The sequence below is a fragment of the Perna viridis genome, chromosome 2 (genome assembly GCF_037379345.1).
Source record: "Perna viridis isolate PV_CMFRI_1.1 ecotype Kerala chromosome 2, ASM3737934v1, whole genome shotgun sequence".
In the NCBI taxonomy this organism is placed as follows: domain Eukaryota; kingdom Metazoa; phylum Mollusca; class Bivalvia; order Mytilida; family Mytilidae; genus Perna; species Perna viridis.
Window position 1 is genome coordinate 4,062,134 of NC_142446.1, and position 24,995 is coordinate 4,087,128.

The 24,995-nt window shown below is 33.9% G+C and overlaps 1 protein-coding gene across 5 annotated transcripts; it reads right to left on the reverse strand.

Moving 5' to 3' along the window:
• Positions 1-374: 374 nt before the first annotated feature.
• On the reverse strand, positions 375-23,911 carry LOC148623346 (uncharacterized). 5 transcript variants are annotated; one of them, XM_088565125.1, is made up of 6 exons: positions 23,776-23,911; positions 17,950-18,073; positions 13,072-13,155; positions 10,225-10,274; positions 4,127-4,453; positions 375-1,261 (listed from the first exon to the last, which is right to left on the reverse strand). In XM_088565125.1, exons 2-6 carry the CDS (start codon positions 18,067-18,069, stop codon positions 1,111-1,113), a joined length of 732 nt encoding a protein of 243 aa, XP_088421251.1. In that variant the 5' UTR covers positions 18,070-18,073; positions 23,776-23,911; the 3' UTR covers positions 375-1,110. The 5 variants fall into 5 exon arrangements, with proteins under 5 accessions (XP_088421251.1, XP_088421250.1, XP_088421252.1 ...); XM_088565124.1 differs by having other exon boundaries at positions 23,755-23,903; XM_088565126.1 differs by having other exon boundaries at positions 23,199-23,903.
• Positions 23,912-24,995: the final 1,084 nt, after the last annotated feature.

Genomic DNA, 24,995 nt, shown 5'->3' on the forward strand with positions numbered 1-24,995 from the left:
TCCCTAGTCCATAGACAAATTAGTTTCCAGACAATAATGAGTGAAAGTGTTTGCATCTTTTCAACATTGAAAAATTTCACAGTGCCATGCCATAAAAAAGTTTTAATTGGAGTTGTCACTTGAACTGTGAAAGAATTAGGGACTAGAAACAAGCATTCGCATGATATTTGGGTAATTATTTGACTATAAGTGAATGAATCTCTTATTATTACAAATATTACAAGATGCCATACCATAGTAAGACTGGGATTTATTTTGAAGGAAAATGGCTGTTCAAGAATACTATTTTAAGTCCAGACTTTCTTCTCTAGCAACACCAGCCTGGATCCACTATTTCTGTTAAACAATAGATAATACTTTCATTAATAAACTACTATAGTTTAAAGTTTATTTAATAGTATCACTTTAAATCCTACAGAATACAAAGATACAAACAGAACATGGAATCAATATTTCCATATTATTGCAGCCAACCCCACATTTCATGTGTAACTTAGTAGATATGATTGTTATCTTTGATCTGTACATCATTCTTCACATTAAAAAATAAAATGGTCTCTAAAATACCTCTAGTACAAAATGTCAGTCCTTTTACTGTACATGTATGTATTAGGTCTCACCTGTATTTCAAAAGATATAATAGCTCATGGCAAGTTAAGTTTTTTGGATACTACAAATAAGAAGAACAATAAATGTTTGGTTTGATTGCTTTTTTTTTAAGTAATTCTGCTAAAATGAACATCTTTAAAAAATATTTTTGCTGTTTATTAAACTTCAATGACAAGCTGACTAGGCGAGATTCATCATTTAGTAGACAAAACTGTATGATTGGCATGCTTAATCAATGAAACATAATTTGACTAATCAGTCATACTACATGTACATAAAGCAGTGATATTACATACAAACTGAACACACATGACATTAAAACAAAACAATGGTAATGATATGAATGACAAATGACACTTTGTTCATGTACTCAACAGGCACACATCTCAACCAACTAACAGATTTATCAAAATAAATGCCTTCGTCTATGGACTAACTTCCATGATTTGAATAACAAAACAAAACAAAACAAAATAAAAAAAAAATAACAAAAATGGGAGACTAAAAGTACAATGGTTCACTCTGTAAAAAGCTTTGTGAATCTGTCTTTGGTGCTGCTGTGGGAGTCTTTTTGTAAAACCTATCGTAATAGTTAGAATCATGTCCATTTGAAAAATCTGTTAGTCTGTCACCTGCTGGTCCAGGAGGCACTCTGAAAAGATAATAACTGATCAGATACAAGAATAAAATCTCTTCCTGTTAATTATTTTTAACCAATTTAATACAACTTCTACACTGTTCAATTTAACTTTTGTCCCCAATGATATACAGAAGTTTTAACTTGGAAAATATATTAAAAAAAATAAACTTCCTAAAGTCTAAATTTATAACAATGTCAAACTAACAAAACATATTGTAATAAAAATGATAAAATAAAATATTAAAACATTAAACAAAAATGTTTGGTTGAGTACAGTGTTAACTGATCATTATGATGCATATGATGAAGACAGCACATTACCATCATTAATAGCTCTCTATGTGACCCAGAGAAGTGTTCAAATTTATTTAAGATCTTAAAAAGCATTTGTGCAATAACTGTTTCCAGAATGAATCAATTTTTACCAGTTTTGTTCCACAGATTGACATCATGGGGAATATCTGTTTGTTTGTTTGTTTGTTGGGGTTTCACGTCCGAGCAGCAATATTTCAGCTATATTCAGACAATGAACATGAAATTGATGATAAAATGAACATGAAATGATGATGAAATGAAAAAGGGATGGGACAAAAGTACAATGGGGTCGACAAATTTAGATTGCCACTGGAAATAGGGAGAGGTGGATAGGGTCGGGCAATTTGGCCTCCTGTGGCGGAGCCCTATGGTTCCTACTCCGGGAGAATACCACAGTAGGGTTCTTTAACGTGCGAGGAACATGGCATCTTTCCCAACACGATGCACCACTATGGTTTGCGGTCAGGTTTTCCGTATTATAGCCTGACAACCCCAGCATGTAGCACGCCAGGGGTACCTCATTCCATCACCTGAAACATATGGCACAAGTTTTTTTCAAGTAATACAAGAACCAGATATTATGTGCTATGTGTATGCTACCTGGAGAAAAGTCCAATGTTGAGCTGCACATCTGAGTACAGCCTGACAAACTTGCATTTTATTGTTAATTTAGGTATTAGACAAAAAATAATACAAATTAGATTGGTCAAAGAAATCTACTTTTATCAGAGAAGCAAGCTAGAAAAACCCATGTATTTCAGTATTTTAGTAAAATTGATATAATAACAAAATATAAACTACATGCAGTAAGAACTACAAGCCTCTGCAGTAAACCACAATGCCATGGCTTAAAGGAAATTTGAGCCTCCATCCACAGATAAAATATCAAAACAAAACAAAAACCAACAAGATTGCTACCCACCGCTGCAAAACAAGACAAAAGTCCCAAACCTCCCAAAATTTGAAGAAATAAAATCGTAGTGTAATATGATGAACTGGTACAGTCTGTGCCAAATTGTCAGAGGATCTGGCTGTCATTCGGTCAGACAGGAAAATTGGTTTTGTCTGTCCAAAATATTTTTTTGTCTGCGCAAATTTTTTTTACTTTAATTGTAAAAGTAGGCAATGTATTGACATTTACCATTTTACATTTGTTGTTGTATTCTGTAATAATATATGGTGACAACTCATTTGTTGTTTTAATATTTATAATGTCTCAGTCTTTAACATGTTACTTTGTAAATTTTTATGTGAAATGTTGAGGAAGTTTGAATAAAATAGCATTTTCTTTTTATTATTAAACTTTTATTGTTGGGCTATAGAAAAAAACTGCATCCCAGTGTAAAAATAAACGTTTACATAATCCTATCCCACCAAACTTGAAATGAGTTGCATTTGTTTAATTAGATAAACTGTAAGAATAAACATGTCCGTATTCCTATCGCAGCTATTACGATCAGGACGATTTTCCTCATGTCTCTTCTTCCTTTGGCTGTGTTCAGCCTCTGTAATTGGAGGTTTTCAAGATTTTCCAGGGATTGCCCTGTCCAAGATTTTGAGTTAAAACATTAGTCTAAAGCCGGAAATGAAAACAGTATTTAATCGTAATTGCGCATGCCATAATAATAAATCCTGAGGATTTTCCTCCACCAATTGTTCCTACAGTTAAGCATGTACAAATTCAATTAAGTCCCATTAACTCCTGTAATATTTGTCAAATCTAAATGATGACATAATATGATCAACTTCATATGGTGACTAGCAAACATACAAATTTTGAACAAAATCTGTTCGGCAGTCTCAGCGGAGTTTTGTTCTCGAAGTATTCCTATAGTGTAGCATGTACAAAATCAATTAAGTCCCATAATTCCTGCAAAATTTGTTGAGGTCTCATTAAACACTTCCAGGTCAAATGGCCACCCCCTATGTAGTACCAAAAACACACTGAACCTAGACATATGCATTGTAAGTGCATTATTTGTGTGTATTATGACTAAAAGTAGTCAAAATAATACTGAGAATGAGTACTTTAAAATCATATACATGTTGTATGTAATTAAATACAAAAGTGTATGAATATTGTTTACACATGTGAGTAATTTGCCTCCATGCTGTCAGTTAGCAGAACAGGTAAAAATGTGGATTTTCAGTATTATTTATTCAAGTAAATTTTGTAAAGAATTTCTACAATTTGTACCATAAGCATAATGATTTTGGAAGCCTTATTTTCCAAGCTTTGCAACGATATGCAACTTTAAGATGTCATTTGTCCTGGGAATTCACAGTGAAACTTTAAAAATTACTTTTTTAACATGTAAAGTAATGGAAACGTTAGAAGTGGTTAGTGAGACCTGAATCAAAATGGCCTTGCAATGTGATCAACTACATATGGTGAATAGCAATCCTTTAGAATTTAAACAAAATCTGTTGTGTGGTTTCTGAGGAGTTGTGTCTACAAAATCAAGTGTAATGGACTGACACCAGTACATAAAAAAGCTCAAGCATAAACAAAAAAGAAATGGAAAGAAAAAGAGAGATAATAATAAAAACTTACTTACTCACCTTCTGTTGTAGTACTCGGGTGGTGGTCGGGATGCTGTTGCACGGTCTCCATAGTAAGGATCTCTTGCAGGCGGTCTTTCATAACGATCATAATCTGCTCTTCGTGCATCATATGCTGCATAACCATATCGATCTCTATAATCATCCATTGGTGGTCTTCTATCATAATCATAACTTCTCATTGGCATTCTGTCTCTGGATCCACCTCCATATCTGTCATACTCCCGTCCATAAGATGGTGGTGGAGGTGGTCTTCTGTAGGGATCACCATAACCACCACCTCCATATCTGTCATCTCTTCCCCCTCCTCGTCCTCCTCTCATCTTTCTGAAGAAAAAAAGAACAGCATATCCAAACTGAAATAAGACTGTTGTGCCTATTGCTAAATTTGAAGATTCTAATATGATGTGCTTCAAAAATCTTTAGACCACAGCCACGGTAAAAAAGTGATAAAACCATGACCAACATTTTGTGCAAAACATAGGACTGTGTCTATTCAAAAATATGAAGAAACTAGTCTTATTAGAATACAAATAAATCACCGAAACTCCACTTTATTATTGTTTTACTACAGGCTGGCCATTTGTGTTGTTATTTAACAATGCGTCATAAATGGCCAGCCCATAGTAAAACAATGATAAAATGGAGTTTCTGTGATTAATTTCTTAAATGAAGTAAGGAAGGTTATTGATATATATCCAAACTTGACAGACCACTATGATTAAGTATTTGACTGTAACGTAATGTCCTACTGCAAATACTTCATGTATTTCAAGACCACAACGAAAGACAAATCTAACAGATCTTGCTTTGTACTAGACTGACATGCTAAGCATTAATGTGCTAGTACACAGTAGCAACACCTTGCAGAAAGGCATGTCAAAGGAAGTGCCCAGGGAATGTATATCTTAAAAAAGAGACATGCTATATTGTTGAAAATCTCCAATCCTGGCTTCAGAGTAAGAAGAATATATACATGTATAATGGTTGATGTATAACAAAAAATCCCTGTGCAGGTCCGGGTGTTAAAAGAATATGTCTGCAGCAGCACTAACCTTGTCGTAAAAGGCCACTAAATAGTGCTCAGAACCCTAGCCGGGGGCTAGGGCGCTCTGCCCACAGAGCAACTGGGATGTGTGCCCCAGGTGGTGGAAGGGGTACCCCTGGCGTGTTATATGCTGGGGTTGTCAGGCCATAATACGGAAAACCTGACCGCAAACCATAGTGGCGCACGGTGTTGGGAAAGATGCCATGTTCCTCGCACGTTAAAGAACCCTCCTGTGGTATTCTCCCGGAGTAGGAACCATAGGTCTCCGCCACAGGAGGCTAAATTGCCCGACCCTACCCACCTCTTCCTATTTCCAGTGGCAATCAAAATTTGTTGACCCCATTGTCCTTGTGTCCCATCCCTTTTTCATTTCATCATCATTTCATGTTCATTTTATCATCAATTTCATGTTCATCGTCTGAATATAGCTGAAATATTGCTGCTTGGACGTTAAACCCCAACAAACAAACAAACAAACAATATAACAAAAAAAAAAACCTTTGATAATCATCATCATGTTATTTCCGGTTGACTAAAAAATTGTTAACAGGTAAGGGATTTGGTGAACAGTTCTTCAAGATATATAAAAATCATAATTCATGCTTTACCAACTGCAAGACATGTAATGAAACTAAGTATTTCCAGCCTCAATATACACCACTCCCTGTCATGTAAAAAGGTAGTTAATAGGTAAAAGGCAGCTTGGAGAATATGACATGTCATCTTACATGTATGAAGAAATAGAAAAAAATATGATTGTAATGAAACAGAGTAGTTCCAGCTCAACAGAAGTTGCAGGGGATTGGAACTTCTTTTGATTGAAAAATTTGTTATTGCAAATATGATGTCCCCAGTATACACTGTACTCCATGACAATGTAATATAACAGTTCCAACCCCAGTAGTGACCACCCTTTTATAACATTTATTGTATAGTTTAAATGAGCTTACCATTTCGAGAGTCAGAAATAGCTGGAGGCCTGTTCCATTGCGAGTAATGGGAAGAACGTAGGGTTATGTTATTGTAACTACAACCTTACTTCAATTAACATATTACATTTCATCCTGTGAATAATTCAGTGTTCTTATGTTATCCACTTTTTAGAAAAAAGTAAGAAAACCATATATTTCCAGTTTTTACTTTTATAAAAATATGGCACCTGTCCATTATATCGCTGTTTTAATATTGATTTTAAGTTAATCTGATGTGCACCTACAAATGTATGTATCTCAAAAATCACCTCCGTCTGATGTAGCCAAGGGGAGTTATTTGCGATCTGGAATTCGTTTCACCATAATGAGATTTAATGTATTTAAAGATGTTTCTTATTTTAACTTACACAACACATACATTTAGCATACAGTATTTCAACAATGTGTTGCAAGGAGGTAATTTCGAAACTTAATGGTCAGTAGGGTTAAAGCTAACTATATATGTGTGACAGATATTTCCACGGGTCTATTCCATACATAATCATTTTTATTGTTAATCCTTGGTTAAGCATTGGCAGGGATAAAAGACAAAATATGTTAAGCAGCCCCAGTCACTGGCTCAACAAAACAAGAGGCTCCCAGGAGCCTGAATTGCTCACCTGGTTAAATTTTGCCTTTCAAAGACAAAGGGCAATAAATTTAACAAGGAGTTGTCAAACAATTTTGACTCAAGAAGTCTTAGCGATAAATATGGAGGTGCCTAAGTATGGCAACTGGAGTTCTAAGATACCTCACGCTGTGCGTTTCTGCCAACTTTGAGAGGCAAACCAAGAGGAATAAATCTAATCAGTTACTAGAATTTCCAGATGACTTGACAAAAAAAAAAAAAATAAATAAATCATGACCCAGATAAAGGACAAAAAAGATTCTTTTAATAGTAGCCTCAATAATAGTAGTTATTTGCAACATCTTGTTCTAGGATTGATTTAATTTTGATATTTTTAGTGTGAATCTGTAGTTCCAGATTTACTAGAGGCAGGTCTATTGATGAGTTGTTCTATTTCAGTGAATGAAAAATATCTGTCAACATGATTATGTTTTATCATTTAAATTTTAAAGATTAACTTCACTGTCTTCAATAATGAACAAAAAATACATGTACATGTATAAAGAAAGGTACAAATGACCATGTATACATGTAAAATGCACAAGTTGTTTTGTTGTGTCTAATATTACTGCAAATCAAATTATCTTTGGTATTAATAGACAAGCTAGAAATCTATCATCTTCAAGATTTTAAGGAATCAGTAGAACTATATATATTTTTTTCTGTATGATGAATAGTTTTGTGATTCTTGAACCAAAATTTAATGTGACTGGGAAATGATAACATGTTTTATTTTTGGTTTTTAACAACAAATGAAATTATTATATAGATAGCAGTGTTTTATCGAAATGTTCTTGGTATAAATAATTTTCCATAATACACACTGTGAAATAAATTCAGTAATTTCATGCTTTCTCCTTCCAAAATGTCCTAACTTTGATATCCATCCGCCAATCTTCATGTTGAAAATACCGATAAATTATGAAGAAAATCTTCATAATAAATAGGAATATCAACTGATTACTGTGAATAATCAAAATACAATCGTAGCAAGAATGTCTGAGGATTTAAATCGTGCATTGAACGATTTCTGCACACTCTTTAAATCTAGGCGTTCTTTGACACTCGTGATAATATTTTGTTTATTCACTCTAATTAATTATTCTATTAATATCCATTAAAACATGAAAGATAAACATAAAATGTGCGTTTTTATGTTGTAGAACTAAGGCCATACAAAAAAAACAAGAGGCTCCCAGGAGCCTGAATTGCTCACCTGGTTAAAGTTAGTCTCTCAAGGGTAATAAATTCAACAAGATGTCCAACAATTCTGACTCGAGAAGACTTTGGTAGGAGTCATCTGACAACTTTGATCTATGCATACTTTTGTAGGCCTTATTATAAGGATCAATTCAGCAATTGAGTTTCTTTATATCTTATTATAGGTTTCAAGATATTGGCTGAAAATCATCTTTCAAGGGCAATAATTCTTACAAGGAGTTGCCTGACAACTTTGATCCCTGAAGACCTTTGAAGGCCTTATAATAAGGATCATTTCAGCAATTGAAAGAGTTTGGCTATAACTAATGGATTTGATATATAAGTGAAAAACTACTGTTACTATTTTTAGTAATGGTGGCCATGTTTTTTGATGGATCAAAAATCCCCACATCAGTTCTATGCAGGATATCACAAGGAACATTCATACCAAGTTTGGTTTCAATTGGTCAAGTAGTGTCAGATAAAAAGATTTTTGAAAGAAATTACATTAAAAATAGCAAAAATCGTTGAAAAAGCACAATAACTCCAACATGGCTTAACGGATTAAAACCAAAATTTGACCAGAGATAGATCTCATTATGCTGAACACTTTTACCCAAGTCAGAATTTAGCTAAACCTAACGATTTTGGAGATATATGTGAAAAACTACTATCTGACCCCTATGTTCTATTTCTAGTAACAGCGGCCATGTTTTTCAATGAATCTAAAATCCCCACATCAGTTCTATGCAGGATACCCCAAAAAACATTCATACCAAAGTTGGTTTTGATTGGTCAAGTAGTGTCAGAGGAGAAGATTTTTGAAAGAAATAACATTAAAAATAGCAAAAATCGTTGAAAAAGGGCAACAACTCCAACACAGCTTAACAAATTAAAACCCAAATTTGATCAAAAATGGATCTCATCATGCTGAACACTTTAACCCATGCCAGAATTTAGCTAAACCTAACAGTTTTGGAGATATATGTGAAAAACTACTGTCTGACTCCTATGTTCTATTTCTAGTAACAGCGGCCATGTTTTTCGAAGAATCAAAAATCCCCACACCAGTTCTATGCAGGATACCCCAAGGAACATTTATACCAAAGTTTGATTCTAATCAGTCATGTAGTTTCAGAGGAGGAGAGTTTTGTATAATTGTTGATGACGACGACAGATGACGACGGATGCCAAGTGGTGGCAATAGCTCACAGGGCCTTTAGAAAGGTGAGCTAAAAATGCGTAGGTTCTCAGGCCACTTTTTAAAAAAAAATTGATGCCAGAGGGAGGCTTTTTCTTTATTTTTTGAGAAATTTCATCAAATCAAACAATTCTTGTAAACGTACAGGATGTTGAGAAGTTAAATAAAATACCCCATGGCATTAAAACTTTAGCGTTCAGGGATGCAGCAGTGCCCAAGAACTTAGCATATCTTTTTTCCTACCTAACCGGCCACAGATTAGACTCGGAGGTTGCCATGTTTGTTTGAATTGATAATAGACAAAACGGGATGTGGACACAGCATAATATCGGGATTTTTCATTTTCTGTCAATTTGTTCAATAAAAATGTTTAAAGACGGCATTGGAAAATAGGGCCGGTCGGGGTACTGTAAACACATATTTTTTTTTGGCCTAACTCTAACAACGGGTTGTCCAACAAGTTTGATGCCCACAAACATTTGTAGGTCGTATCGTAAGGATCATTTCAATAATTTAAAGTTTCATTCTATCTATCATAGTTTTCAAGATCCTGGCTGAAACCTGCACCAAAAAAACTTCATTTTTAACCTTTCAAGGGCAATAACTCTTACAAGGAGACGTCAGACAACTTTGATCCCTGAAGACTACATTTGTGTATAGTAGGCCTTATAATAATAATAATTTTAGCAATAAAAAGAAGTTGGTTAAACCGTACGGTTTTGGAGATATGTGAAAAACTACTGTCTGACCCCTATGTTCTATTTTTAGTAATGGCAGCCATGTTTTTCCACAAATCAAAAATCCCAACATCAGTGCTATGCAGGATACCCCAAGATACATTCATACCAAGTTTTTTCTAATTGGTCAAGTTGTTTCAGAGGAGATGAGTTTTGTATATTTGTTAATGACAACAGATGCCAAGTGATGGCAATAGCTCACATGGCCTTTGGCAAGGTGAGCTAAAAATTGTTAACGACGATGGACACAAAGTGATGGTAATAGCTCACATGGCCTCGGCCAAGTGAGCTAAAAAGTAATCAAGATACAAACCCTCCTCCACCTCTCCCTCCTCTTCTACCACCAGACTTCCCTGTCGATTTCTACAAAATTAAAAAGAAAATTTATGTAACAGCAACATACTCAATGCCCTATCACTGCCAGGAATAGGGAATTTATACCTCAGGCCAAAAAAAATATGTTTGTTTCGGGTTTCCCGACCAACCCTAATTTTTTCTCCAGAACCTAATACATTTTTTCTCCAAAATTAACAAAATCGGTAATTTCCGCCAATTTCCGTATCATACGGATCATTTCCGGTAAAACTGAAAGTACGTTTAAAACCAGGTCACAATAGCATTTGAATAGGAGACTGATTTATATCACGTAAATCCAAGCATATTACTGATGATGAGCACTAAAATATAATAAATGCTGTCACCAAGAAAGCAAATCTGTTGTGTCATGGCTTCCAAATAGACTGATTGAATAATTAGATTTTTCTTGTGCAGGTTCAATTACAACTTAAACAGATCATATTCAAGAGCCTTTTATCTCCCAGTCTTTGTCCAGTACCAGACTGATAGTTTTAGACAGATAGTTTTTAACAACTAAACATTAAAAGCCTTAAGGAGGTTCGAATTTTGAAGTCCAAAACACAAAACCAGACAAAATTATTAGACATAGAAGACGATAGAACAACACTATGAAGAAACACATATTACAATCAGCAACATGAACTTGCATTAGTGCTAGAGAGAACTCAGCTGCTCAAGACAGGGTAGCAGTTTCTGCTTGTTGCGACTTATTTTACGGTACCAGACATACATTTGTACACCTATAACATACAGGTCAGACATTCTTCATACCCAAGGTTCAATAAAACAAATGAATGAAACATTTTGATAACACTTTATTCATATAAATATGCATTTTTCACTTTGTCTTTCAAAAAATCCATCAATGAACAGAGAAATTTGTAACTTTTTAAAATATATTTCCAGGTAACATTTTAACATACAGTGTACTTATATTTTGTGCAAAATTCCTACAAAAAAATAAGTGTATTGTAATATGATGAAGGTGAAACCTTTTAACGCTCCTGAAGAAACATTAATTAAAAACAACTTTGATAATTTTTGTCAGCTCTGATTTGATATTTTATACTTATAACCTTCAAGCATGGCAAATTTTGTAATGATATATATTTGTCCTAAAGCATTTTAATGAATGTCTTGGTCTGATATGTCTATTGGGCGATATATCTGGCATTCATGAGGAATTATTGGTTGTCATGGTCCAAAATGTCTTCGGGTCAAATTATCCGGCACTGGTTAACATTATGGTTCTAATATTTGCGAAACAGCTTCAAGGATTTCTTTTGTTTGCATTTAGTTTCGCTTCATTCTGTTCATTTTGTATAGTTAAATTATGTTTTTATAACGATTTGATTCATTTAATCGAATAGATTCGTTTTGATTCTTTCTTTTATCGATTATTTTCGTTTCGCAATTTTTATGACCCGAGAATTATGAGTAATATTGATTATTTAATTTTTGTAAACATCTGGATGCCATACTGCAGACTATAAGGCCAACGCTATCTTGGAAAATCTATGATTCGATTTGTATTTAATTATCGAAAGTAGCAAATATTTTCGGAGACTGGTTTGGCTCTCAATCGCACATATACAAGTATACACAAATGAAGCTGCCATTATGCTGTTTTTCAGCACCTGAAAATGCAGGTACAAACTCGATATTGATGCTTTTTCTTGCCATAAGTATACAGAACCAAGTTGACAATACAACCATAAACGCTCCCGTAATTTTGTTTGTTTGTTTGTTGGGGTTTAACGTCCAAGCAGCAATATTTCAGCTATATTCAGACGATGAACATGAAATTGATGATAAAATGAACATGAAATGATGATGAAATGAAAAAGGGATGGGACACAAGGACAATGGGGTCAACAAATTTTGATTGCCACTGGAATGGGGAGAGGTGGGTAGGGTCGGGCAATTTAGCCTCCTGTGGCGGAGCCGTATGGTTTCTGCTCCGGGAGAATACCACAGTAGGGTTCTTTAACATGTGAGGAACGTGGCATCTTTCCCAACACGGTGCACCACTATGGTTTGCGGTCAGGTTTTCCGTATTATGGCCTGACAACCCCAGCGTGTAACACGCCAGGGGTACCCCATTCACACACCTGGGGCACACATCCCATTTCTACGCTATAACAAAATAGAAAATTCTAATATCTACGCATCATACTGATGTACATGGAAGTAGCTAACTAAATACATTTTATAAATAAGTCTTTGGCTTTGAATGCTTTCAACTGTAGGAATTAATAAAAAAAAATCAAATATAAAGAATGAACGAGACTTACTAGCCCTATTAGAGTTCAAAAGGGTATAACTCCAAAAAAATATTAATAGGATCAGAATTTCCTGGCCCTACACTATATAAATTGTACATGTACCCTCTTGTCAGTACTCCCAAGGTTTCAATAAATTCAGTTCTGTAGTTTCCGAAAAATTGCACTTACAATCTACTTCAGTGGTGTGTTTCATGAAAATTCAAAGTTCAAAGGGGCATTTCTCCCACAAAATTCAGTGGATAAAAAATTCCTAACAATATACACAACTAAACATCATGCCCTCCCTACGAAGTTTTATGAGATTGGGTGCAGTAGTTTTGAAATAATTGTGAGTAACTGTGCTTACCAAAGTGTGACAGACATAACAAAACAGCATGACTGTCCACCAAAAGGGAATACATTATTATACACACCACAAATGTTTAGTAGTAGTATGAAACATGTTTAATCTTAACGACTTAACAACTGCTTTTGTGTATTTCATAAACTATTTATTTGGTAAAGCTCAATTAACTAACCTCCACTCTCATTCTGCTGCCCTTCACAGAAGAACCATCAAGTTCCTGTATGGCTTTTTCTGCTTCATCTTCACTTGCCATATGCTTAAAACAGATAATAATAGTTACAATGGTATTATAACTTGCTAAGTAAATGTGTGATCAAATATTACTATCATGTACTGTACAAGATAGTTTAAATAATGGTCAAACCTTAAAAAACTCTAACTACAAGGAACAAATGCATAATAGGATTAAAGGCACAAATTTTCATATTTCAACTTTTAAATACTACATTATGTCATGTATATGAACATATATAAAGGGTAGGAAACTCACTCAAATTCTAGCCAGTCCTGAATACAATTTTTCAATATATTTTATATATGGCTATAAATTTTGCTAAAATTAGCCAGCCTTGCCAAAAAATAGCCAGTCTTGGGCTGGCGGGCAGGCTACTATTTCTAACTGATATGTTGCACAGTCACCATATCCATTATCTATGTATGTATGATAATAATAAATATATACGCCCCTTGAAGTTTCAAACAGTAATAACTGAAGACAAAGTAGTTTAAAATCACTTATGACCCAAGCTGTACAAAGTTTGACCATAGTAAGTTTTGATTGGCTCACTATGAATATTTCCATCTGATTGATAATTTCCTTAAAATTAATTTGTAGGGTAATTTATTAAGAATATCATCAGCAATGTCATAATTATCTTCGGATTGGCTTCAGTCATAAATTGTCACGATTAATTGGTCAATATACATGTGTACTAGTAATCTGAGTCGGTAATTGATGGGTTTTTCAGGCATAAAATAATAGTAGTTTCAAGGAGAACCCTGTACAGTACTTAGAAGATCTGCTCAACCAACACCAGCTAATCCTCTTAATATTGAACCAGCAAAAAATTATTTTGATTTAGATATAGAAAGTTCTCCACCAAGTAAAGAAGAGATTAGACAAGCTTTAAAACAGCTAAAAATGGCAGAGCCTCAGGACCAGACAACATCCCAGCACAGGCATTTAAAGCAGACACTGAGACAAATATGGAATGAAGAACAAATACCTGTTGACTGGATTGGAAAGAAGGATATCTCATCTCCAAAAGAAGAAGACTTAGGCTTAGTAATTTTAGTAACTACACAGGAATAATGCTGTTATCTGTCCCAGGAAAAGTTTCCAGTCAGATCTTGCTGTCAGAACAGGATGAAGGGTAAAGTAGACCCCAAGCTGGGCTTTGTAATGAAGGTCATGAACTGACCAAATCTCATCACTACAGATTATCTTGGTGAAAAAAAAAAATGTTTAAAAAAAATGTTATGTTTCTGGTCACCCTACCTACCTTCCTTCCTTCAGACCCCCCTACCCAAAAGTTTTTATTCGTAATTTAAAAAAAAAAAAAATTAAAAAGCTGGCTACTGTCTTACTGAAAAAAAAGCCAAAGATATTTTTTTTGATCTTACATATGTATATGGAAAAACAGAATTAGAAATACTGGATGCTAATATTTAGAATCAATTGTAAACACACATATGAGTATGCTCTTGGCCATTAACTAAATCTATTACAGGTTTAATCTGCGCAGATTTGGTTTATATTGTATTCTGAGTTTGGTGTCACACTTACATGTATTTCATTTCAAAATAAAAAAAAAAAAAAAAATAAAATAAAATAAAAAATCAAATCAGACTGAATGTCTCCAAAGTCGCCAATCGTCAAATATTCTCTATCACTGATTTTGGCTTACTTCAACATCCGAAATGGCTTGAATGTGATATGCTCTAAAATCTGGTGACTTCCGCTAAAATTTTGGTTCCCTTGATAAGATTGCCTATTAATTTGTAACCGTGATGACCCTAACGTTTTCAATCAAAATCAACTGGTTACCTGGAACCAGAGAAAAACTGGCAAGAGCTATATATAGATATCGGGGTCCTGATAATATATATGACCTATATATAGTCAATTGTAACAAGCCCATGTGTTTGAATTAGAAACTGGGAAACATTAAATATAAATTCAATGCTAACCTATCATTTCATCTTTTTATGTAAACTTTCCTTTCTCATACAAGCAAAAAAACATACAGACGTGTGTGATATTTTTTAAAAGAGGTACGTTGTAGCAATCTTTGGATCGCTTAATTATGATATTAACCAGAGAAGCAGATTAAACAACTGGCAATGCAGTGTGGGAAATCACCGCTTGCCTACTCGCCAAATACTAGTAGATGTGTAATTTGGCAAGTACTCATTAACTTACACTCCCGAATTTGGCAACCATCATTTGATTGGAATGTTCCAAGGAAAGTTAACCGGTCAACAGATTATTTAGTAAAACATCCCTTAACAACATAAATTAAAAATATGTTTTCTACATTTTAAGAAGTTTATATTGAATATGTCAAGTGAATTTTGGCATGATATGCACAATTTTATTGTCTTGAAAAGCATTGTTACGATCTGCCTTTTCAATTTCCAGTAAGCAAGATGTGCCAAAACCTATGTGACTGTCCTGATCTCGTATTAGTATTCAAACAAAATTATCTTGGTAATTTAAGATATGTTACCTTGCAAATTAGTTTTGTTGTCAAAATAAAAATGAACAAGAAGCAAACGATAAACATTTTCTTGTTCCATAATGATGAATCTGTTGAAATATAATTTTATTTTTAAAATATGAGTTCAGAAATGTAGTACTTATTTTGTTACTGTAAAGTACATGAAAAACTTCAATGGGAGCGAATTTGGCCAGTTGAATTTCTTTTTGGCTAGCAAGATCAATATTCCACCAGAATGGCAAGTTGGGAAAAAAATAAAATGTTTTCAACACGGCAATGAATATTCTTAGATATTGGTGCCTTGCAAATGTATATGACCTATATAGTCTTGTAACGAGCCCCTGTGCCTGAACCTGAACAATTGTTCAATTCTAACCGATCATTTCATGCAAACTTCCCGTTCTCATACAAGCAAGAAACACACACAGAACAAACATGTATGATATTTAAGAGGTACATTTTTATCTTGTATAAAGCTTTAACTATGACACTATGGCAGTAAACACGACACAGATCTGCAGCACAACATAGAGTATAAATATATAATTATACAAATCATATGTGAATATGAAGTACTGATGTTTTGAGTGCAAGAAGTCACTAACAATATTGGCGGCATTGAAAGATGATCCTTACCTACCGACCCTACCAAAATCTAGAGGGGTGATCAGAAACAATTATTTTTTAGGCCTTTTTTTCTTTAGATCTACCAAATGGAACACTTCTCTTAATACATGTTTAACCTTTACCAATAATGAGAAGGCATTTGACAGCATTGGCAAAAAAACCACCTGGAAGTAACTCAGACACTATGGCGTTCCCTGTAAGATCATTACTATGGAGGACTTAACAGTAGAATTATAACAGGGACAACTGACAGAGTCATTCAATATCATAAATGGAGTCGGACAAGGCTGCCTACATGTACTGCCGCTTCTTTTTCTTTTGACAATTGGATAAAAAAAAAGAATGAACCAATCACAAAATGGTACCCAGTGGACACCCTCAGATGATTCAGCTCTCCTTTCACATACACAACAAACTAAGAACAACAAAACAGCTGAAACATCAGCACAAGTAGGTTTAAAGGTAAACCAGATGAAGACCAAAGCTCTCCAGACCAACACTTCAGCTTCAGGGGCGAACACTTCAGGAAAATACAAACTTCATGTATCAAGTAAGCACAGTTGATCTGAAAGGGGAACTAATGAAGATGTAGAAGCTAAAATACAAAAAGTCATGCAGCTTTCAAATTCAGACAGCTCAAAAACATTTGGAACACCAAAGATCTGGGAAGGCAAACAATGATAAGAGTATTCAATAGCAATGTCAAGACAGTCCTCTTGTATGGGTTGACATGTGGTGGACTACAGTTGCAACATTGAAAAGGATACAGATTTTCATTCCATTCTACTTGCTATTCAAAAGACCTTTTCAAGTTCCTCAGGTTTTTCCCTTTGAATTATGCTTTCAAAATCATGAAGATGAAATTTGATTGGCTGATCAGAAGTCATTTAAACACTGAGTAGAATGGATTGTTGTTAGGCAAAAAAATAAGTCTTGTTTCCTGCTACCAGCAAGAATAAAAAATGGTAGGTGGGTAGGGAGATTATTTTATTTTTCAAAAACATTTTGCACTGCTTTAATGGGGAAACTACATTCTTTGTATCTACATGTATACTTTAATGGTGCTTATCTAAAATGGCCATAAAATGTTAAGGCCACTTGACCCGGAAATGGTTAGTGAGACCTGTTTGCCTCCAACTTATTTCTGTCTTCCCTTTATTTGATAACTCTTACATTTGGCTACTACACGAAAGTTTGTTCAAATTTCCATTTAAATCATGTACATTTGTTACTTTCTTGGCTATTTGTTAAAAACTGGAGAGATTACAGTCTACTTCACGAACTATTGTAAATATGGGCCAAATAATACACAAGCATCAACAGTGGGATAATTCAAATATGTCAAAATCTAAAAACATGGCCTGAACACAGGAAACAAAGATGATCTATATTCTTGTACATAATGTAGCAAAACTCAATAAAATAGATTTCACATCTGTTTTGTAGTCTCTGTATGTCACACTTATTAATTTCACTGCTGAAACTAGGAAAATTTCCTTAGCATTTTTCTTTTTGGGAATGAGGCCAAAATTCTGACCATAAATAAGTGTTGGAAAATCACAGCAGTCTTGAAGGACCATCAAAATCTCTTCTACATTTAAATACATTCAACTGAAACATTCTCACCTACAAGTAGTTAAGGTTCCATCTGTCAGAAACATACATTGTGTGAATTCTACAAGTATAACATAACTGATACTTACAACAAAGCCATAATTTTTCAGGACATCACACTCTGTTACTTTGCCATACTTTTCAAAAAGTATCTGTATGTCCTCTCGCTGTGTACTTTGGCTTAAGTTGCCAACAAATATTTTCACCATTCTTCTGTAAAACATGTAATAACAATAAGCATGAAAATGTAAAAAATGTTTACACATGGACACTGTGATAAGTAACTACCATTGTACAATGACAATTCTATGATGAATATTCAACCAATATTGCTTTTTGCTTGATTGTCTCATCTGTCAGGTGCCTTACAATTTTAGCTCAAAATTGTTTAAATTTTGCACAATAAGACATGTACAATATACACGTACAGTACATGTATGTATCTGCAAAACTTCCAAATTAATGCAAAACTAAAATAAGAACAATTTAAAGCAAGATATGGACTTAATACATCAATTGTATCAATAGTGCATGTGTAGCTGTATAAATGTGCATCTACATACAACAAATAAAACACATACAGTATTAAATGTTCAATCCTACGTCAGTAGTACCATAACCTTCTTTTTCTAAAATGCTATATATGACATGCACCTTATTGATAGGGAACTACATGTATGCACATGTATAGGGTCAATTAATAATCACTTCACATTCATTTCAAGTTACCTGACAACCATTAAATGGAACTTATAAAAGGAAAGTTGGAATTAGTAATTTTTTGTAAAATACATTACAACAAGCAAATGATTTTTTTATACAAAATTTAAACATAAAAAGAAAGACCTCTTAAAAATACAAAGTACGAGTCAGGACAATTCACATTTTCTTTTAATTCCATTCAATCACCATGTACATTTACTGTACATGGTACATGTACATGTATTATATTTTGTACTTGCAGTGTTCTAGGATTCCACTTTCCCATCACCAAAGGCAAGTGTAATTTTGGTGTGGATACATGTAAGTTATTATCCCCCACTTTGGCAAAAAGAAAGCTTGAACTTTTTACAGGATTTGTTAAGTTTTGAAAGCAAACTTCACATGTAGGAAAGCTAATCTTCATTTAGAGTTTCCTGGTGGAAACCTGAAATTTTGAATAATCCTAGAACACAGACATGTTTTTCATACGTTGTATCTTATCTTAAGATTGTCTCAGTTCTTCCATACAAACTGAGAGATTATTGATCTGCCTTCTGTTTCCAAGATCATGGTAGCATATGACTTAATATTATAGTAACCAAATACATGTACATGTACAATGCATTACCGGTAATCACTTTAATGCATGTGCATTGGGAGAACCTTTACCAGTAATACTTTTTGTATCTTAACAAAGTTAAAAAGTTCGTAAGAATGCATGCAGCCTCATAAGCTATAAAAAAAGGGTAAAAGCATCTAGCCTACAACATATATTCATACAAATGTAAATGAATCAGGGCTCACCACACCAGACACATCGGACAATCCTTCCATATAAAGGATCAGAATTTTACCCAACTTGACTCATGTCATGAAATTGTTATCACAACCGCATGTAAATCACAAGAATATATTTTAAATTTTACTATTTAATGGAATGCTTTGCTAAGAAACTGATTTTTGCCATAATACGATGAAACAAACCACGGACACAAGTTACAGTGTGGGAAACCACCACTCGCCAGCTCGCCAAATATGAGTAGATGTGTAATTTGGCAAGTTCTCATTTATCTTACACTTGTCAATTTGGCAACCTTCATTTCATTGACAAGTTCAAAGGAAAGTTAACAAGCCAACAGATTATTTAGTCAAACATACCTTAACATCATACATTCAAAATATATTCCCTTCATTTTAAGAAGTTTAGCTTTAATATGTCAAGTGAATTTTGGCATGATAGGCACAATTTTATTGACTTGTAAAGCATTGTTTATGACCTGCCATATTAATTTCCGGTATACAGGATGTGCCAAAACCTATGCAATGGTCCCGATCTCGTATTAGTGTTCAAACAAAATTATCTAGGTAATTTAAGATATGTTACCTTGCATATTAGTTGTTTATTGTCAAAATTTGAATAACAAGAAGCAAATGATAAACATTTTCTTGTTTCATAACGATGAATCTGTTGAAATATAATTTTATTTTTAAAATATGAGTTCAGAAATGGAGTACTTATTTTGTTACTGTAAAGTACATGAAAAACTTCAATGGGAGGGAATATTCAAACATGAAAAAGTTTTTTGATAAATTTAAAAACAAATTAAAAGACAGTTGAAGAAAGAAAAAGAAAGGCAGAGAATAGCAAGATCAATATTCCACTAGCCAAAATGGCAAGTTGGGAAAAAAATGGTTTCCCACACTGAAGTAACAACTTGAAAATAAACAACTTTAAGGGTGAAATCCTGTTTTGAAAAAGTGAATATCCACAAATCTGCAAAAAAAAAAAGAAAAAAAAATCACATCCCAATGTGATGTTCAATATTTTATGTATACAGTACATTATTGGTTTCATTTTATAGTGTGTGTCCAAGCACTAAGTTTCTAACATTGAACAAAGGTTCAAATTTCAATAGCATTTACATGTACATGTAATCATTATTTGACATAAAATATATTTAGTACACTTGCATGCCCTTGTGAATTTGGTGCCCTTAATAGTGCTAGACCTTGCTTTCCAAATTTCTTTCTAAGGTTCATCACTGTTGCACCTAAAAGAACAGTAAACTGAATAAAATGCTTTTCACGGCTCGGCTTTACACATTTTTATTTGTAACTGCAAACTATTAACTACGTGTATTGGGACAAGTATGGTCAAAACGTCAAGATTTGGTACAGAATAAAATTGAAGGTTAAAGAAATGCTTTCTTATTGCCCTTTTCAACTTTCATTTCCCATCAATCAGTGTTCTAGGATCTAGGTACATGTAGCTGGGGAAAACTAAAAACAAAAATTAACTTGCCAACAAATATTGTCTGCTCTTGATCCTTTACAAATCCTTTCAGAAATTCAAATTTTCTACTTGCCAAAGATTAAGTGGAACACAACAATTCCCACACCAAAACCACACTTGCCACCACAGGAGACAGGAAAGTGGAATCCTAGAACATTGTTAAAAGTGAATGGTCAATACTCCATACATATATGTACATCAAAGTTTTCCTTCTGTGGTGAGGAACAGTAAAATTTCATAAAGATCCATACATTTTACTAAGGTTACTGCCCTGTAATCCAGGGCACCTTTTGTTCCCCACATCATTCATGAATAAGGTACATGTACACGTAACCAACCCCAAAATCTATCCTTGTAGCCTTATTTCGCTATGATGCAATTTCATATACATACATACATATATACTTAAGTTACACAGCTATGCTTTATAAAATGCATTTTTCTAGTCCTTTTCTGACCGCTAGTCCTATGCATTAAGGGTAATAACACCAAAAATTAATTAAAAACTTCTGTGTGAAATTTCATGGTACAATTGTAACAATTCCCATCCAACCAACAGATGAATGATTTCTATCACAGACCTCTGTCTGAAATGTACATGTAAATAATGATTTCTGAACAGAACAATTGTAATACATATTTTTGTAAAAAGTAATAGAATCCACTCAAATCTCTGTTGGGCGATGACATTGTTTTGACATGTCTGGAATCTGCCCAGATTTATAAAGTACATGTATGGACATGAAATTTCTAGTTTTCTGATGACAATCTGTGACACTATAACAAAAAGGTAAAGTAGAATTTATAGAAAGACCCAGACAAGAATGGCTTCAGTAATTAACCAGCTGAAGTTTAGCCAAGAGCTCTAAGGCATGCTTTCTCGTGTTCGTTTACCAACATGTAACAGGACTTATGAAGTGAAGATACATCAAATTCAGAATTTGTGATCAATATGTATCTACCGGTAATTGAAATGATAAAGTATTATACAAATACAGTACATTGCTAAATGTACCTGCGTGTTCTTTTCTGAATTTTTTTGTTTTATCTTCCTCCTATTTAAGAAAGTTCAGACTACTCAAGTCCTGTTTGTACCACCTGAACTATTTTTCTAGGTTGTCTGAATTATATTTTGACTACACAAAATGTATCCAGCTTCTTTACAATTTTGTGTCTATGCTGATGATTTAATTAATGATACAGTTGCGTGTAATCATAAACCTTCAAAATTAAAACACCCGTCGGCGGTTTTAAAACATCTGCTATGATGAAATAGATACATTTTCTGTACATGTACACATATTTTTAGATTTACAAGTCAATGATTTCATCAGTTATTGGTACATGTATTTATATTACTGGAACTGCTGAATAATTTGAGACCCCTTTCTATTTCTTGTTTATTAGAGAAAAATATTTTTGAAATACTGTAAAGAAAAATGATGATTCTTCAGTTATTGGTATTCTGAAGTACAGTGCAGACAGATCAACAATTTCAACTTCTTGTTAATGTTAAAGCTTTTTTATGTAATTTTAATTCAAAGACGACATAAAAAAATTACCAAACTAAATGAAGGAGTCCTTTCTGCAAGCATTATGTGATTTAGGATCAAAATAGTTTGAAGTGGCTCAAGAACTAATTTTGGGCTCAAAGATTAGAGCAATAAAAATTAAACCCAGAGGAAACACTGCTTGTGTAATAAAATTACATGTACTTTAGGTACATTATTAGAGGATAAGTCCTATAAAGTAAACTAGACAAATTTTATCTTTGCCCTTATAACATGTTAAAAGCATTGAAATCCCAATACCAACCTAAGGGTATTGATTTGTAATACAAAGTAAGGACCTTTATTAGTTTTGCATCTTTCACAAAAGCAAAATATTTATCCACTTATAGCCCACGTTTCTTGAAGTCTTGTTAAATTATGAAGAAGGGTAAATCCAAGTTAATGAAAAAGACATATTTTTTTTAAAAATATTAAACCTCGTCCTCTTCCACATTACACGACCCTCATATTATCTACGAAGTACATGTAAAACTATGGACAATGGAACAAGTAATTGAAAAATGATATATATGTCTGACAAGAATTCAGTGTGTTTTAATAGTGTGGTGAGCCTATGACTACATGTATGTGTAGAGAAAAGCACAGGATTACTTTTATATAACATTTGTCAGTTGAATAATCAGTTTCGTTTATAGAAAGACCTTGAACTACAAATGTATCCTGTGCTTCCTCTTTAACACAACAGAAGTTCAAACCCTTCATCCGTAAGGGAATACCTACATGTACATGTATACATGTAATCCCAGAAACAGTAACGAAACAAATAATTTACCATTGGTCCTGTACGAAGTTGATGCAGCAATATCATCATCTTATAACAATTTAACTGGTAGCACAATAGATGGTGTAACATTTTGGCTAATAGTAACGCAATTTGGTTTTCCAAAGATACAACTAGTCACCAAGTGAGAAGTCAAATCAAGAACCGCAAAACTTGAAGGAATTAAAGAACCATAAACTTATCAATCGTTTGAACTTGTACCACGCAATATCGAATTAAGAACAGGTTAAATATTTTAAGATGAACAATAACATACGTAATTTAGAGATCGTTGGGGAAAAACACCCAGAAAAACCTGTATGGCTGTAATATTTAACGTGCTTCTGCATGTCGAAAACTTTTCTTTATTGCAGAAATACAACAATGAAACATTTCGTGCATTTCGATTTGTCCACAGACATACAACTAAACGTCTGGTAAGTCCACATTAACCATAATAAATCAATAACGAAAGTGATTCGAAACGATTAAATGGACGTCGGGCATACATAATGAGAAGGCGGCAAGGCTACTACAACTGATATCGACACAATACAATATACATTACGGTATTATAAATGAAGCTAACGATGCTTCTTGGCTCGGTAACTTCGGAACGTTTCTTCTCTACGCCTAATTGTACGGTATCGGCAAGATCTAACACAAGAAAACACAATCCCAATAAGCTCAATGGCGGCGGCGTGCGACAAGCTAACGGTATTGGTAAACGGATGATTTTCGTTGAAATGGGTTCATGGAAATCGACCAGAGACCAGAAAAATCCAAGGTTCTTTTGAAGCGGCAATACAAGTTGTTGCATTAACTGATATTATAGTTACGGATAACCAAGGAGTTAAATATATGCTATATATAAATCCTTGGGATAACGATCGGCGGCTTGAGTTTTTTTTATCGGTATAGTGTTCCAAATGCATATACAAAATTTTTAAAAAAAAAATCGCGAACTTATACTTTAATGCAAGAATAAAGCTGTCTTCACTTAAGTTCGGCACTATTTCCAAGTGTACAGCTCGTATTGATGCACAAGAGAATAGACATATATAAGCTTTAGATCTTGAATTGTCTGGATTCCCGCAAAATCAACCCTAGTCACAGTTGAATATGGCCCATAGGCGGTCGCATGGAAGCGGCGGTGGATCTAGTTTTGGATATGAACAACCTGTTAGTTTCGGCATTTCACACACATTTGGCGAATGACGGTCTTCACACATTGACGAAACTTTGGTATCCAACATGACAGACGTATGTGAGTTACGGTCGAATTTATACCTCCATGTAAATGATATTCGTGCGCATTCTATATAACTACTTTACCTCTCCTCTGTATTACATAATGAAACCAATTAAATGGTAATTAACCTATGATATATATTAATTGAATACATATTAAAAACCATGACCGAAACGACAATGGCCGAGATGTGTTATGTTTGTATAATTGATACTGGTTAGTGAAATCAAATCAGTTTAGATTGACTTATCATTTCATGATAAGAATGGTGGTTATGCCACACCCAACTGCTCATGCATATTCATTATTTTGATTGTAGAAGTACGCGCAGTCTGGGAGATCTAAAAAAAAATTGATATCATTTTTTTTTGGTAGGGGGGTTTCACTCTTCACGTTGACGTACTCCCAAATAGTTAGAGTGGGGAAACGCTCTCTGACCCACGTTGGGTCAGGGAGTAGGCCAGAGCGTCAACAGAGCACACCAGCCGCTAGAGCCATATCTTGTGTTTACTTTTGTTGAAACTGCAAATAATTAATTGGATTTCGATATACGTGCA